The sequence below is a fragment of the Neofelis nebulosa genome, chromosome 1 (assembly GCF_028018385.1).
Source record: "Neofelis nebulosa isolate mNeoNeb1 chromosome 1, mNeoNeb1.pri, whole genome shotgun sequence".
NCBI lineage: Eukaryota > Metazoa > Chordata > Mammalia > Carnivora > Felidae > Neofelis > Neofelis nebulosa.
In genome coordinates, this window is record NC_080782.1 from 19,782,165 (window position 1) to 19,800,128 (window position 17,964).

A 17,964-nucleotide genomic window follows, 5' to 3' on the forward strand; every position below is an offset into this window, starting at 1 on the left:
AATCTATAACGCCTTTTTGAAAACTTGACATAATCACGATGCTGTATCTTAATGGAATATTCAGCATTATTACTATCATAACTAAGCATTTTCAAAGTCACCATGGGAAGCAAGTATATTTTCCATTAAAGGATTATTTCAGTATGAAATCTGTCTCAACTATTCTTACCTATAAAACTCAAAGAACAAATGTCATACAAAAATAAAAAAAGTTATATTCTTTCAGATATTATTTTAATGAATATGAACAAAATGAAATGACTGTATTGCTGATGTCTGGGGATATTTAGCATAAAGACAGCCATGTTTTTAAATCGGCTTAATGGTACATGACTATTACTTTTAATTTGACAAGTTTTTCACGTATCAGAGCATAACAAAACTCACTGGAAAAACAATTCATACCTATATCCTATTAACTTGTTTAGATGTCCCAAAGTAACAATAATGACTTTGTGCCCTTACCTGCATTCAGTGGACTTTTGTACCAAGACAGTCCATGAAGAAACTTCTTCTTCCTAGGAAAAGAAATGAAGCTGGAGACAAGGTAGTTGTAAAAACTTGTTTATTTTTTTTAAAAATAAATACAAAAATATAAATATAAAACATTAGCAGATAGAATTTGATGAAATGAAATTGCACAAACGTTTGTATACCAGGTTGCATATCACACCTACTAACACCACATGTACTTTTTTTTTTTTAATTTAATGTACAGAACAGGATATACCTTAAATGTTTTTCTTCACCTTTTTTTTTTTTTATTTTTTATAAAAGCTTCATTTGCAAGGGCAGGACGTGTATCTAACAGAAGCGGCTTGTGAGGTTCCTATCCTGTTCGTGTTTCTGAAATTATCTTTTATTTCTAAGATGGACAACACTGAATTTCCATAGCTTTGGCTCTTGGAAGTGATTAAATAAAATTTCGCATATATTCCATGAGACATCCTACAGGAAAGAATTAATGGAATTAATGAACAAATTAAGAAGTAAATGGGAAAAAATTGTGCTGAGTGGCAGGAAAACTCTCCTGAATATCAAATATTGTGAAGGGGGGGACGGTGCCCGTCCAGTTACCTCCTCTTGTTGGAACGGAATTGATAGCCTAGGTTAAGAGTCTTTGTCACTGTCCCCGCCACCGTACATTTCGGCCAGCTTGTTAAACCGGGGGCCCCACTCTCGGAGGTAATCGTAGTTTTGGTCTCCGTCAGTGGTCCCCGATTCTAAGGAGCTCAGAGACTCCGCGATGGAATCGTTCCCTTCGTAGGCGTAGGTTGCCAGGGAGTCGTAGGGGGGCGCGGTGGGGTCGAGATCATGCTCTTTCAGCCTTTCGTTAATGAAATCGCGGACGTCTGTGTTATCCGGGGCCGTGGGAGTCCTGCGAGGTATGAATAACGTCTCCGGGATGATGTCTCGCCGAAGCTTCTTCTCCTCGATCGCTGCAGGATTCCTCAGGGTGCCGATATCAAAGGCCTGGGTGTCCTCCTCTCCGCCACCCTCGTCGTTATAGCTCACGATGTTGTCTCTGATGTCCTCTTTAGACAAGATCAGAGGCTCCTTTTTTCGCTGTCTTTTCAGAGCTGCAAACAGTACTACTATAACTTGATAAAAAGAAAAGAAGATTCATTAGCGGTCCATCTAAAAACACTATATAAATGACGAGTGGAAGCACTGGAAAGGAGCTTAAGTTACTTAGGTTTTCGGGGACAGGCTAGAATTTCAGATTAATTTTGTCCTTCCATCCCTTTGGGGGGTGGGGGGGTGGGGGGAAGGGAGAGGAGATTGTTGAGGATTTGGCCAGGAAGGGTGGTTTAATTGCAGTGTTTGCGATTTATTTTTAAAGCCATCTGGGGTATTTCTCAAATACAGTGAGATATTTTGCCTATTTTTTTTCCCTAAGATCTGTTTGAAGTTAGCTCCTGATTGTACAGACATTATTTATATTTTGCATTGAATAGTGACATAAGGTGTTACATAAAAAATAGACAGACATTGAATTCAGCTTCAAATAAAACAATTAAGGACAAAAACATGCCCATAGTTTTCACATCCTTATACAATATTAAAAAGGCAGCATTGTTTGCAAGATATGGAGGTATTGGTTTGGGTTAAATAGCTTTGCTGATGGATTTACATAGATTTCTTTTTGTTACATTGTTAAAAGAAAAATATTTTTTTTCTTGCATTTTTTTTCTTACAGTGTCTTAATTAGTGGAGGGGAAGTGACCTCCTGATTAGACACTCTTGGTTTAGCAATCTTTGAGGTATTACATGAAAGTATGTATTTATGTGAGACCAAAAATAAGTTGTAGGACCACAAGATGGCAAAGAGTGAATTCCAGCTTCTACACTGAATTACCTACAGAAACTATGTGTGAACCTTAGCTAGATACATCTTAAACAATTGTAGATGTACAGATAGAAACGTGTATCACTCAGGGCACCTGGGTGGCTCAGTTGGTTGAGCATCCGACTTTGGCTCAGGTCACTATCTGGCAGTTCGTGAGTTCGAGCCACGCATTGGGCTCTGTGCTGACAGCTCGGAGCCTGGAGCCTGCTTCCGATTCTGTGTCTCCCTCTCTCTCTCTGTCCCTCCCCTGCTCATGCTCTGCCTCTCTCTGTCTCAAAAAATAAATAAGAACATTAAAAAAAATAAAAAAAGAAATGTGTATCACTCAAAAAGGACATTTCCCTACTTCCCTGACAAGTGACAAATAATAATAAGACAATAATTTTACTAACCATAATAATGGCAATAGCATAAAAGATGAGAGAATATTAATCTCAGATTCCCTCTGGTTGTATGACTTTTCCCACCCTCATTCAGTATCCACAAACATTTTGGAGATGATCCTTTAAAATGATGACTTGGGGAAACAGAAGTGAATTCAATTAGATAAGAAAAGAGAGAGAAAATCTTTTACCAGATATATGTACAGTGAAATATCTATATTTATTTAAATTCTTTAGAATATACACTTATAGGAGATGGAATTTATTATCATTATGAATGGAATATGTCCTCTCAAAATTCATGCTAAAGCCTAAATCCCCAAGGTGATGGTATTTGGAAGTGGGGTCTTTAGGAGGTAATTAAGTCATTAAGTGGGGCCCTCATGAATTGAAATAGTGCTTAGTGCTTTTATAAAAAGCAACAAACAGATGATTACTGTCTGCCACGTGCGGATACAATTGAAGATGGCCGTCTTCAACTAGGAAGTATGCCCTCCCCAAATTTGGAATCTGCCAGTGCCTTGATTTTGGACTTTCCAGCCTCCAAAACTATGAGAAATAAATGTGTGTGGTTCAAGCCATCCAGTTTATGGTATTGTTACAGCAGCCTGAACTAAGAGAATTATATTGTTATGTGAAGTTTTGTTTTTTTTTTCTCTTTATTAACACAGGACTGTCAGGCTGCTTGCCTTCAAGCTTGTGTGAAAGGGCAAACAAGGGACTTTTTTAATGCAACACAAAATAAAGTTTTAATCCATTGATAAGTATTCTTGACCTTCAAAGTGGTTAAAAAATAAATAGGCCAGCATTAAGTGGAAAAAAAAAAGTTTATTCTTCAAGTCTTTGAGAAAATGTGACATTTTATTTTGCTTAAATTCATATATTCATGCACGCACATAAACTTGTGATGTAAAGATTTTGAACCTTAGATTACTTATTATCAACCAAACGACCCTACCCTGTAAAAAATGTTCTAATAATGAGGATAATGAAACTTACTAAGATTGGATCCAACATCCAAGTTCATTTTACTGCTTCTTAAAATGTCAGATACAATGTTTTTTGATTAGGGTCATAGGAATACGCACAATAGTTTTAAGATAATGCAACTGGAGAGTAAACTTAATCAGATTTTTCATTCAAAGGCAGTTAAAAAGCAATTTGCTCTAGGTTATAAAATCAAGTATTATTGTAGGGAAAATGAACCAGGTAAAGGCCTATTTCAACATTATTTCAATGAAAAGGTAAGATAGTGAGACCTCCATCCAGCCATAATACGAACAAAAAAACTGGAAATAAACTTTAGATTTACTAAAAATCTATCTACAACTAACAGCAAAGGGTCTTGCTTTCGTTGAGCCACTCAGAAATTGTATGATTTTGAAAAATGTTTCGAATAGCTCTTTCGGCCTTATTTAAAAAAAAATGTAATAACTATCTGACCAGATAAAATATTTTAATTTAACAATATCCTATGGTTAACTTATGTCTGTCTTAAATATTGGAGTTAATTTGGGAGGAGATATTTTATTTATTTATTTATTTATTTATTTTAAATTAAAGTTTTGGGGTTTTTTTGAAAGAGACAAGGTGAAAGTGAGCAAGGGAGAGAGAGCGAGAGAGAGAGAGAGAGAGAGAGAGAGAGAGAGAGAGAAACAGGGCTCACACAAAGAGGGGGTTCTGCTCACCCAATGTGGGACTCGAACTCATGACCTGAGCCGAAGTCTGATGCTTAAGGACTGAGCCACCCAGGCGCCCGGAAGACTTATTTTGATAACAGAATTTCTGATTTACAAATATACAATGTAGAAATAATCATATTTTCACACACGTTTCTTACCCAACAGAATAATGATGCAGAGGAGAATGGCGATGAGGGCCCCTGTGCTGAGACCCGCAGGGAGGAGCAGAGCTTCAGCGCTGCAGGACTGCATGTTGCCTTGGCTGTCGCAAGCACACACTCGGATGGTCAGCGTGCCTGTGCTGCTCTGAATTGGGTAATCATTGTCTGATATCACCACGGGCAAGAGATAGGTACTTATTTCATGTCTATTGAATCCATTTTTTCTGGTTAAAATTCTGGCAGTATTATCTAAAATAAATTTGAAAGTATTAAAAATGGCTTGGGATAGTACCTTTCTCTCATCTTGATCACTGATGGTTTGACATATAAGTAAAAAGATGTTCATGTAAATTATAAAGTTACTGTCAGTTTTCCTATAAAATGTATGCAGTGTAACTAAAAGATAGATTAGATAGCTGGAGGTATCTGATACTATGCTTATTTATTAGATTTCCAACTAATTTTCAGATAATGCTTTTAAAATGGCAAGTTTTTTATGAGAAGGATTGCAAGGATGATAGCATATTAGTTTTCAGAATTTTCAGAAAACATACATATGCGTACGAAGAAAAAATCATAGTAAATGTTTTTTTATTTATAAATTCATGTATATTTACGTACAAACACACACACACACACACACAGCACACACTAATCTAATTTCATGAAGAAAAATGTGAATGGGCAAATTTTAAGTGTAGTTGCGCTCTTAAAATCAACAATGTACTCCAAACCCTTCAAGAGTCCCAATATATGAACAACAGTGAGCAAGTTATTTATATTTCTGAACTTTAATTTCCCCCCATTAAAATGAATATAACATATAACCCAAAGTACTGGTGGCAGACAGCTGATATGGGGTGCCTAACAGAGGCACAGAGAAATGTAAGGATTGAATAAACACTAGCATTCTACTACCCAGTATATTGCTACTGAAATTTTCTTTATCTGGTAACTCAGCCAGTATCCTTAAATGGAGGTGGTACAGTTAATAAACAAAGATTTATCCTTGCCTTCTATAATCAGTATTTTTTCAATAAAATCATTACATACTTGCAGGATAATTTTCTATTCTGTTTATCCAATGCACTTAGTCTTATTTAGCCAATCCCATAAGCTTGTGTAAAATGCTAATGCAGGGAAGGGAGTGAGTTAGCCAATTGCTCAAATCGTGTAGGACAGAAAAAGAACGGTGATAATTTATTGCAGGTATAGTGGTTGACTATAAAACTGTCATTTCCTAAATTATTAGTAAGAAGTTATTTCTACTACATCAGTTAACTACATAAGCTAGGAAAGGAGATTAGCAAAATAGAAGATGTACACCTGCAAATTAAAAAAATAAAATAAAAAATGTGACCCTGATAATTTTGCAAATCTGACTTTTCTTCCAAGAAGTATTAGGATATAATTCTTCCAGTCTCAAACCTACACTAAAATTAGTATTTATAGGCATATGGATATATATGTTTTTCTTTTTTTAAGTTTTTATTTAAATTTCAGTTAGTCAACATAAAGTGTAGTATTAATTTCAGGTGTGCGATATAGTGCCTCAACACTTCCATACAACACTAAGTGTTCATCCCAACAAGGGCATTTCTTAATCCCATCACCTGTTTCACCCTCCCCCCCCCCCCCCAATCTCTCCTCTGGCAATTATCAGTTTCTTTTCTATAGTTAAGTGTAAGTATGTATTTCTTGGTTTGTCTCTCTCTATCTCTTTTTTCCCCCTTTGTTCTTTTGTTTTGTATCTTAAATTCCACATATGAGTGACATCACATGGTATTTGTCTTTCTCTGATTGACTTATTTAGCTTAGCTCCACCCATGCAACACTTCATTTTTTTTTTGTGGCTGAGTAATATTCCATTATATATATATATACACCACTTCATCTTTATCCATTGATCAGTCAGAGGAGATTGGGCTGTTTCCATAATTTGGCTATTGTAGATAATGCTGCTATAAACACTAGGATGCATCCTTTTGAAATAGTATTTTTGTATTCTTTGGGTAAATACATAGTAGTAAAAGTTCTGTACCACGGGTACTTCTATTTTTAACTTCTTGATGAAACTCCATACTGTTTTCCAGAGTGGCTGGACCAGTTTGCATCCCCACCAATCCCGTAAGAGGGTTCCCCTTTCTCCACATCATTGCCAACACTCATTCATGACAAAAGCCTCAACAAAGTAAGTTTAGAAAGAACATACCTGAAAATAATAAAGGCCCTATATGAAAAACCCACAATTAATATCATTCTTAACGGGGAAAAATTGAGAGCTTTTCCTCCATGGTCAGGAATGAGACAGGGATGTCCACTCTCACCATTGTTGTGTAACATAGTACCAGAAGTCCTCGGCACCGCAATCAGACAACAAAAAGAAATAAAAGCCATCCGAATCCACAAGGAAGAAGTAAAACCTTCACTATTCGTACCTGACATGATACTCCATATAGAAAACCCAAAAGACTCCACCAAAAAATTGTTAGAAGTGACACATGAAGTCAGTAAAGTCACAAGATACAAAATCAATGGACAGAAATCTGTTGTATTTCTATACACCAATAACGAAGCAGCAGAAAGAGAAATTAAAGAATCAATCCCATTCACAATAGCACCAAAATCAATAAGATACCTAGGAACAAACCTAACCAAAGAGGTGAAAGACCCGTCCTCTGAAAACTATAAAACACTGATGAAAGAAATGGAAGTGAACACAAAGAAATGGAAAAACATTCCATGCTCATGGATTAGAAGAACAAATATTGTTAAGATCTCTATATTACCCAGAACGATCTACACATTTGATGCAATCCCTATCAAAATACCAACAGCATTTTCCACAGAGCTAGAAGAACAATCCTAAAATGTGTATGAAGCCACAACAGACCCTAAATAGCTAAAGCCACCTTGAAAGAAAACACCAAAGCTGGAGGCATCACAATTCCAGACTTCAACTTACATTACAAAGTTGTAGTGATAAAAACAGTATGGTACTGGCACAAAAATAGACACATATGGATCGACAGAACAAAACAGAAAACCCAGGAATGAGCCCACAACTACATGGTCAGTTAATCTTTGACAAAGCAGGAAAGAACCAGTGGGGAAAAGACCATCTTTTCAACAAATGGTGTTGGGAAAACTGGATGACATCACGCAAAAGAATGAAACTGGACCACTTTCTTACACCAAACCCAAAAATAAATTCCAAATGGATTAAAGACTGAATGACCTAAATGTGAGATCTGAAAGCACAAAAATCCTAGAAGAGAACACAGGTGGTAGTAACGTCTTTGACATCAGCCACAGCAACTTCTGACTAGACATGTCTCCTGAGGCAAAAGAAACAAAAGCAAAAATAGACTATTGGCACTTCATCAAAAGATAAAGCTCCTACACAGCGAAGGAAACAATCAACAAAACGAAAAGGCAACCTACAGAACTGGAAAAGATATCTGCAAATGACATACCTGACAAGGGGTTAGTATCCAAAATCTAGAAAGAACTTACAAAACTCAACACCAAAAAAACATATAATCTAATTAAAAAATGGGCACAAGATCAGAATGGGCATTGTTTACAAAAAAGACATACATATGGCAAACAGACACATGAAAAGATGCTCAATATCACTGATCATCAGAAAATAAAAATTAAAACTACAGTGAGATATTACCTCACACCTGTCAGAATGGCTAAAATCAACAACACAAAAAACAACAGGAGTTAGCGTATGGTTATATTTAGAATCTTCTTGCCTTTCCCTTTTTTAACTTTTCCAAAGTTTCTAAATGTTAATTTTATCTACAATAGTTTTATTATATTGAAGAACAAAATGTCATTTTGCCCTAAACTAGCCATTCTATTCAAACCATTTTATTAAATATTCAAAAAGTCATCATATAATTATGCTTTCAATCTATGTTAGTGGAAAGTAAGGGAATCTTAACAATTAAAAGCTCCAAGTGTGTTATCACAGAAGCAAGAAATTAAATTTTAAAAACTTATACCATAAAGTTTTTTAAGCTGAACATATAGATAAACACAAGGGTATTTTCTCAAGAAGAGCAATTCCATTTCTCAATAGAATTTCTTTCAAAATGCACGATAACAAATTAGTGAATTTATGCAGGATTATATCCTATATTCCATCTGACTTTAGTGATGTTCTATATAGTGACATGTTCAGATGTATATTTATAAGGCTTCAATGCTTGCTCTGAGTAACTCATAAGATCAGGAACTCTCCCAAATATAGGAAGATGCCACTACTTGTGAGAACTGAATTAAGATTAGCCTAAAGGTGCTTACCTAGTAACTGTGAAATGTTGTGATAAGGTAACACTATTTCAAGTCTCTAATACTTTTCAAAATTGAGAGGTGGTTTATTGGGAGCCAGGGCTTGGTTTAACAGGAACATAAATTAAAACACGCTTAGAAAGATGAATGATGTTGCCAGTTCAGTATTAGGGATGTCCAGTCTACGTTCCATATATAGGATGCCAGATTCAGCCAATAAAATAATGGGTGTTGTTTTACTGATATGCAGATGAGAGTGGACATTTTGTGTCTTATCTGCCAACCCTAGGCTAATTTTTCCCATCACAATTATTTTAGACGTTCAGAGGGATACAAAACAGACATTTCAGAAATTCCAATTTAGTAAACAGATGTTACCAGTGGGTGCCTTTTCTTCAACTGGTTTGTGCATTTTCTACCATATCAAATATTTCAAATAAAAATTGGGTTAATGTAAAACTATCCATTATCTTCAACTTCTTTCTGATATTCTGAAAGCCACCTAGAGGTGATATAGCCACCTGCCTCTACCAGTGTAGCTACATCGTTATGAAGGTATTTCCAAATATGCCAAGGTAGTAAGGTAGTTATTACATTTATTTTAACAATAACCATATTTACACTTACTCTAAAATATGTATGCCGTTTTGGAAAGATCACCTGATATTGTTAGTTTAACATATACTTATTGCGGGGGGGGGGTTAAGCTCTACACATTTTTAGACTAAGATAATTACCACATATATTTTTCAAAGAATAAAGCTGTTCAACTTTTTAAAAATAGTAACTATTTTCATATTTTTTCCTATAAAAATCTGTTTTTGCTCTTTTTGGGAATGCAAGAAATGTAATTTCAGTATTTTTGATCACAGAGACATCGTAATATTTACATATTATACAAAAGAATAGTATATCTTGTCCTTGCAACTGCTTTTGCACTTAAACCCTCACAGGCTAATATGGTTACTTCTCTTTCTTCTGACCCATATTCCATGCCTTCTTGGCTTTGGTGAATCTGTTGCTGTTAAGTATCATTGAAATTTGCACAAGGGTCTCACTGAGTCATTCATTTCTCTACCCCATGTGTCTGATTATTTCCAGCCTTTCTAATGTTTTCAAGATCCAATCTTTTCATTAGTACTCATGTAGAGATTTCTTTCAAATAATTTACTATTTTTTTGAGATTTTGAGAAAATGAACACTGTCAAGAAATTAATCTGATTAAATACCTTATGAAAACATTTTGTAACACAGATCAATAAATTAATACACCATACATGTTAATTGCTACTTTGGGGAAAAGTTGTAAATGTCACCTTAAATCATAATGACCGTGTTCTAAAATTTACCTTCATTATCCTGTACTGTGAAGTTGGGATTGACAGCAGCTAAACTGAAGAAAAATTTCTGTCCACCTAAAGGGTCGTCTTTGTCTACTGCGCTTATGGTCTGTATTAGCTGGAGAAAAGAGAAAAATGCATATTTATCAAATTCTATGGGTATAACCTGCTTAACAATATGTAATTTTTAACATCCAATTTTGTCTAAATTTAAAGGTAGTTTTTTTTTTCCTTGTGCATGTATCTTTGGCTTATTCCATCTTTTTTTTGTTGTTATTACTTTAATTTTAATAGAGTCCTCGTCTCTCTACTTCCCTCCGTGCTTCTCTCTGTCCATCCTTCTCAATTTCTCCTATATGTTATCCATTTCTTCAAAATAAAAACTGGTAATATTATATTCTTTGCATCCTTATTAATTTAGCATTTGAAATGAGTAGGTTATTTCACACATCTTTAAACATTGATCTGGAAGAGTTTATCTAATGTAAGAAAAATTCAGAAAACTATTGTGATTATGGCTTTTCTCCTTATCAAAAAAAGTAAAGTGAAAATTATTCAAAGAAAGTAGAGATTATATAGATAATATTATGCAAAACTTTTTAAATGAAGGACTTAAACATTATGGTCTACTTTAGCAGTAATGGCTCACTTCATCTGCACTGTAAATAATATTACATATTTTTAATTCAATATATGTATACTATGGGAAATGGTTATTTTATAAAGATCATCTCTGACTTATTTAAGGATAAGAGACAATATAAGATGCTATATGGTAACAAAGAAGAAAATGTAACACCTTATACTGTAATCAGATCAGTGCTTTGACCATATATGTTTAATATTATTAAATATATATATAACATATAGCTATGTAATATTTGCATATATACCCATTTTGTCTTTAATTTATATGTATAACATTTTATATATATTTTTGCGTATCTTAATTTGCAAGAGAGCTTCAGAAGTTGTTAACTTGTATATTGATGTTTATATAAATGGTCAAATTTATGCTTAACTAAAAGGAATATACTTTAATAAATTGACTCATTTTAACATTGTGTCTATATTTGATCAAAATATTTGCTACTGATTTTTATTTAAAAAGAGATTTCAAATTTAAAACATTATATCAAGTAATTATGAAAAATAAATTATTTTAACTCTTCTGTATTGAATTAGTCTTCTTCTAGATTACCTTATAAAAATAAAAATGTGATAAATTTTATGTACTCCCTATTTATTTACAACCTTAACCACTTCCTTCTAAATGATAAATGAAATATAATTTGATCAAAGATAAATGTTTATTATCTAAGAATAAGCAGCCAAAAAAATAAACTTCGAATAATTTTAAAATATATTTTAAAATGAAACATAACTATTTAATGAAACTTTAGTGGTAATTTAAGATTGAATAGAAATCAAAGATTTATTGCTAATGGCTTAGCCATCCAATACACAACTAAAAATGGTACATATGTGAAGGAATTAAAGAGAAAGATGTTTATACAAGAATTAATTAATACCCTTTAAGAGGTATCAATTCAGTTATAAAAACATTTCTTGAATGACTCTTATTTGTCAGGCAGTCTAAAAGATTATACTTTTAAATAGTGATTTATAAGAATAAGTTGAGGGGAAAAATGACAAATGAAATAACATCAAGAAAGATAGTAGACTAAGTATATTTTTATGTTTATACAAATCATTAAGATTAATATGTCGGCACACATACAGACAAAATGATAGAAACTTAAAAGTAGAGCTAAAACTTTAAAAGTAGGCCTTTTAAAATAAAAACTATAATGTTTCATAATAAATATACATTTTCAGTTATGCTTACAAATTATAATTTCAGTTTATTTTTACAAATCAAAATAATACACTACAGAGAACAAAATGGTCACATCTTTACATATAAGAAATTATAATGGTTCACACAAAAATTCCTTTTTTTAATGTTTATTCATTTATTTTGGGAGAGAGCATATACATTCATGCTCTCACATGTACCCGTGAGCAGAGGAAGGGCACAGAGAGAGGAAGCAAGAGAGTCGCAAGTGGGCTCCATGCTCAGCTCAGAGCCCAACCATGAGATCATGATCTGAGCAGGAATCAAGAGTCAGACACTTAAACGACTGAGCCACCCAGGTCTCCTTACACAAAATTTCTTTTCTTTAATTTTTTTTAGCAGTTATTTATTTATTTTGAGAGAGAGAGAGAGAGAGAGAGAATGGGGGAGGGGCACAGAGAGAGAGAGGGAGAGAGAGAACACCAAGCAGGCTCCTCACTGTCCGCGCAGAGCCCAACATGGGGCTCAATCTCACGAACCGTGAGATCAAGACATGGGCTGATACCAAGAGTTGGACACTTAACTGACTAAGCCACCCATGCGCCCCTTATGCAAAAATTCTTAATTAAAATATGTTGTTTGAATAAAACATGATAGCATCATTGATTTTAAAATTAGTGATTCACTGGTATATTTTCTTTAAATGTTATAAAGAAAGTAACCAACCCCTATGCTGTTCAAGAATCAACTGTATTTTGTTTTGGTATATGTGTGCTTATTTGTTTTGGCATATGTACCATATACATATGGGCATATATATATATATATATATACACACATACACATACATATTATATATTATGATATATATTATAATATATATCATAATATATATTATAATATATATTATAAAATATAATATACATATCATATACATATCATATATGTACATTATATGCATATAATATATAATTATTTATTGGTTTTTAAAGTCCAAAAAATATAAAGTCAAAAAATATAAAAATATAAAGTTACTAAACCAGATATATTTTTTTTTAAAAGAGGCATAAAGAAAAAAAACATAATCCCTTATTTTGTATATTTTGAATACATTTGGAAATCAGTATTTAAAATGATTCAAATGCTCTGAAAAGATATCTCTTGAAAATCAAATAGAATAACCATAGAGAAAGCAATGCATAAGGCAGTTGCAAAGTGGGTAATTTATCTCTTTAGAGAAAAGGCTTCAACTTATATCATGCTGAGCCTGCCAAGCAGAGGACTATTTGGAATAGTATTTTCAGGGCAAACACTGTTTCATTAAGAAGTAGGTCAGAAGTAGCTTTGTCATTTAAATATTCCAAATTAAACATTTCCATAACATTTTCAAATAAAAAATGAATGCAATTGCAGCAATTTTGCCATTTCAAACAATAGACAGGCTATTGAATTCCTGTTAGAATCTTCAGAAGGAAGAATTTGTGTTATTCCACAATGTAATTTGCATAAAAATGTAACAATGACATTGATGTTTATAAAGAGCATCAAATGATGTCAAAACATAATACAGTTTTGGGATGGGTCCTCTTCCTTTAATAAAACACATTTGATTCCCAATTATTATTTATAACATGCAGCTTCCTTCTGTGAAGATAGCACTCAAACCAATTAAGAGCATTTCTTTCAGCCATATACACTGGAGTTTTGCAAACAACAAAATGAGTCCACTGAGGAAAAGACTTAAAGAGTTATAAACAAAGCTGATGTATAAAGAATGTTTTAAAGGACAAAAACTAAGTCATTAAGCACTCTAATGTTGCTATAATGATGAAATACAAGTATAAATCTAAGGAGTGAATCCTACAGTCTGCTTTCAAATCATTTGCATTCATTGGAATATTGATGCACTGTCTAGCTGATCCCATGTATCTGTCTATGTGTTTTTTCTAACTTCCATCTCCCATTTCTCTAGCAGTTACAATATTCATCTAAAGAAAGAGCAGTTTTTTTTTTCCTCCCTGTTTTTGTGCTTGAAAGTTTAACAAGTGAAAGTTATTTCTTCTTACACCTTAACTGTTGTGTCAACAATAATGTCTTATATTTTCTTTTTAACTGCACAAAAGAAATATGAAACTCACTATATTGTCATTCAGACCATTTTTGAATTCTAAAAACATCAGCTTTTTTTTTTGAGAGAGAGAGGTGAAGCATAACCAGGGGAGAGGCACAAGGAGAGGGAGAGCGAATCTTGAGCAGCATCCATGTCCAGAACAGAGCCCAATGAGGGACTTGATCTCATGACCATGAGATCATGACCTGAGCAGAAATTAAGAGTCAGACATTTAACTGACTGAGCCATCCAGGCACCGGGCACCCCAACATCAACCTTTAAAAAAATTATATTGCTGGTACTTATATGATTGTTTTTATCTCTGTTTACTCATTCTTCTTAAGATTAGGAAAAGAAAATATTTAAGAAGCCACTAAAATATTCCAAAGCTTTTAAGTCCTATGGTTGCTCACCTGCCCTGGTCTGGCGTTTTCACATACAAAAGTGTCATAGAACACTGCAAATTGTGGGGCATTGTCATTAACATCCAAAATTCTGACAAAAACAGCCACACGAGTCATCTCTTTGGGATTGTCTAGAAAAGGGAAAGGAAAAATTTGTTTAGGAAGACACATTTGTGCACCAGATTTAATTTATACAGGCATCTTGTGGATATTAAGTGCTCACATAAAAATAAGCATCGTGTTCATTTTACTAACATAATGAGCAAATGCAATAAAGAAAATCACTACAGAGCCTAATTAAGTAGTCATAAATTCAGTTATTATTGGCCTCAAGAGTACTACTATTATTTTGGAAAATCTTTTCAAAAGCAAAATCCAGTGTAAATGAGTTCATATTGTATTTGTGTCCTGACTGTCCAAAATATGTAAAATAAGAACAAATAGTTATTAAATCTTTATCATACAGTATTATATTAAGCTTCAGCAAGTTTTTGGTTGAAGAAATAATTTTAAATAAATTATTAACTAGCCCATAGTCATAAGCTCGTAATGAGTAGTTTTTATATTACAACTTACCCTCCTGACTACTTTAATCACTAAAATGTATTCCAATAGCGACTCTCAATTCTTCTTTTGGAAATTTTAATATACAGCTACTAATTTTACAAGTTGGATGGAAATTTACAGTAAAATATAAGCATTTGAATTTTTCATTAATTGTTACTGGTACAACTTCAACAATCCAGGCTGAATTTTGTAAAATAAAGTTAGTTTGGTAGTAATAATAATGTTTTGTTTTTTTTCCTACAAATTTAAAAATCAACAGCATCAAAGTTTTCACATAAAAATATGCATTAAAATTGTCTTAATTTGTAAGTGGAATTTTAAAATATTAATGTCTATTTACAGACATGAGGTAACAACATAGCATGGAGTAACAATCTTGTATTAATCATAATTCCATTATCTCAACAATGGGATTTTCTAGGAATGTGTACTGATATCTAAGAGTGATTTGACATCTTAAATTCAGGTTCTATTTATCAACCCTTGTGATGTCAAAATCTTAGTCTTTGGATATAGTTGAACTTCTATGTGGACTTCAGCAAAGTCAAACTGAAGATCAGTATAAAAGAACAAAGGAAGTAAATAGCTAAAAACAAAGGAAAGCAGGGGTCTAAGAAAGATAGTGGAGGAGGATGGAAACCCTCAGCTTGTCATGTCCCTGAAATGCACCTAAATCAGCACCAAACCATTTTGCACACCTAGGAAATTGTTATGAGGATTAACACCACAATCTGCATAACCTGAGCCACAGAATTCAGCAGAATTCAGAATTCAGGAATGTGGAAAGGTGAAGTGGGAGAGAGAGAAGCCACAGAGGGTAGGGAGCTGTTTTTTTTTTTTCAGATAGAGGATAGAGAAAGGGGGAGAGTGCAGTAAATCGGGATCATGCAAGAAAAGCACTCCCCCAAAAGTTGCTGGAGAGAGAGAGAAAGAAAGAGTGAAAACACTCACAGGGGACCGAACAAGAATTCTGTTCCCCAAAACCATTGACAGGGAGAAAGGAAAGGATTTCAACACCATTAGGATTATATAAACAGTGGAGCACAGAGTCTGAAATTCTGGTGCTTAGTGCCTGTTGGTGCTCTGGGGAGGAAGTAGTGACAATACCCAGGAGCAGGCAGCGAGGTCTGAGGGGTTCATGTGCCATGGGGGAGAAGCGTCACTGTGTAATTACACAATCATTTTCTGGGGCAAGCAGGCACCCAGTTGTTGCTCAGCAAGACCCTTTCCCAGAGAGTTGGCATGGGCCCAAGTCACAGGGGTCTCTGCAGAGAGGGGTTTTGAAACACAGCCCCACCTGAGATAAAACTCTGAAGGGAGGTGCTGCCTGGCAGGCTGAGGCTTGGACATGGACAGGGTAGAGGCAAGGAGTGGAAGGAGCCCTGAGACAAAGGAGGGGCTTCATGAGAGCATGAAGTTCCTATGCCACAGACTAGGAAGCTGGGTGAGGCCATTTCCACCTCTCCTGCACATGCATATGCATGCACATCCAACCCAGTAAACTAAGTAGCTCCACATAGTGGAGAATGGAGCCATTACACCAAGCCCCAAACAAATGCATCCTCCAAGCACATCCCCTAGACAACCAGCACAAGTCTCTCTGCTTGCTTTGTGTATGGACTATATAGAGTGCTTCATAGCTCAAGTTCTAGGGGACACTGAGTGTTAACTTCATTTGGGTTTCATTCTGTTTGCTGGTTCATTTATTTATTCGTTGTTGTTTTGTTTTTCTTTTGTTGTTTTTTTTGCTTCTGTCTTTCTTGAAATTGTTTTTTTTCTTTTCTTTTTCTTCGTTACAGAAAGACACAAAATTATTTTTATTTTCTCTTTTGCAAGAATATTTTTTTATTATATTCATTATTTTTACTATTTTTTGTAGTTTTAAAATTCTATTTTATTATTTATTTCATTTTGTTATATTTTATTATACAAATATTGTTTAATCTTTAAAACTTTTCTTAATTTTTTTTCTTTTCTATCTTTTCTCTACTTTTTTCTCTATTCTACCAAGCTTCTTTCAACAAGCAGACCAAAACACATCTATGATCTAGTTACCTTTATTTAATTTTTCTGTTTTGTTTATAATTTTTTTAATTTAAAATTTTTATTTTATTAATTCTTTTTCTTCCTCCATAATGACAAAACGAAAGAATTCACCCCAAGAGAAAGAACAGAAAGGAATGACAGCCAGGGGCTTAAGCAACACAGATATAAGCAAAATGTGTGAACTAGAATTTAGAACCATGATAGTAAGAATACTAGCTAGGGTTGAAAAAAAACATAGTTTCCCTTTCTGCAGAGATAAAAGAAGTAACTAGTCAGGACAAAATTAAAATACTATATCCAACATGCAATCTTGAGTTGATGCCATGATGATAAGAATGGACGAAGCAGAGCAGTGATTCAGACGCATAGAAGATAAAATTATGGAGAATAATGAAGCAGAAACAAAAAGAGGGAACAAAGTCAAAAGAGCACAATACAGGACTTAGAGAACTCTGTGACGCATTAAAAAGGAATAATATACAAATCCTAGGAGTCCTAGAAGATGAAGAGAGAGAAAAAAGGACAGAAGGCTTATGTGAGAAAATTATAGCAGAAAAAGTTCCTAATCTTGGGAAGGACACAGACATCAAAATCCAAGAAGCACCAAGAATTACCATTAGATTAAACAAAAACTGACCATCAGCAAGGCATATCATAGTCAAATTCACAAAATGTGCAAACAAAGAAAGAATTATGAAAGCAGCAAGGGAACAAAATCCTTTAATGTATAAGGGAGGACACATCAGGGTTGCAGCAGATCTATCCACAGAAACTTAGCAAGCCAGAAAGGAGGGGCAGGATATATCCAACATGCTAAA

General features: G+C 34.0%; 1 protein-coding gene across 4 annotated transcripts in view; it reads right to left on the reverse strand.

Moving 5' to 3' along the window:
* Positions 1-17,964, reverse strand: part of LOC131504246 (cadherin-10) — a 210,178-nt gene that overhangs the window by 11,717 nt on the left and 180,497 nt on the right. For 3 of the 4 annotated variants that reach the window (XM_058716302.1, XM_058716311.1, XM_058716319.1), the window contains exons 9-12: positions 14,543-14,664; positions 10,231-10,339; positions 4,574-4,825; positions 549-1,601 (exon numbers count right to left, since the gene is read on the reverse strand). In XM_058716302.1, the coding sequence (XP_058572285.1) occupies positions 1,111-1,601; positions 4,574-4,825; positions 10,231-10,339; positions 14,543-14,664 (974 nt within the window). In that variant the 3' untranslated portion in view covers positions 549-1,110. Of the gene's footprint in view, positions 1-465; positions 519-548; positions 1,602-4,573; positions 4,826-10,230; positions 10,340-14,542; positions 14,665-17,964 lie in introns of those variants that run through there. The other variant, XR_009257886.1, reaches the window with a different exon arrangement.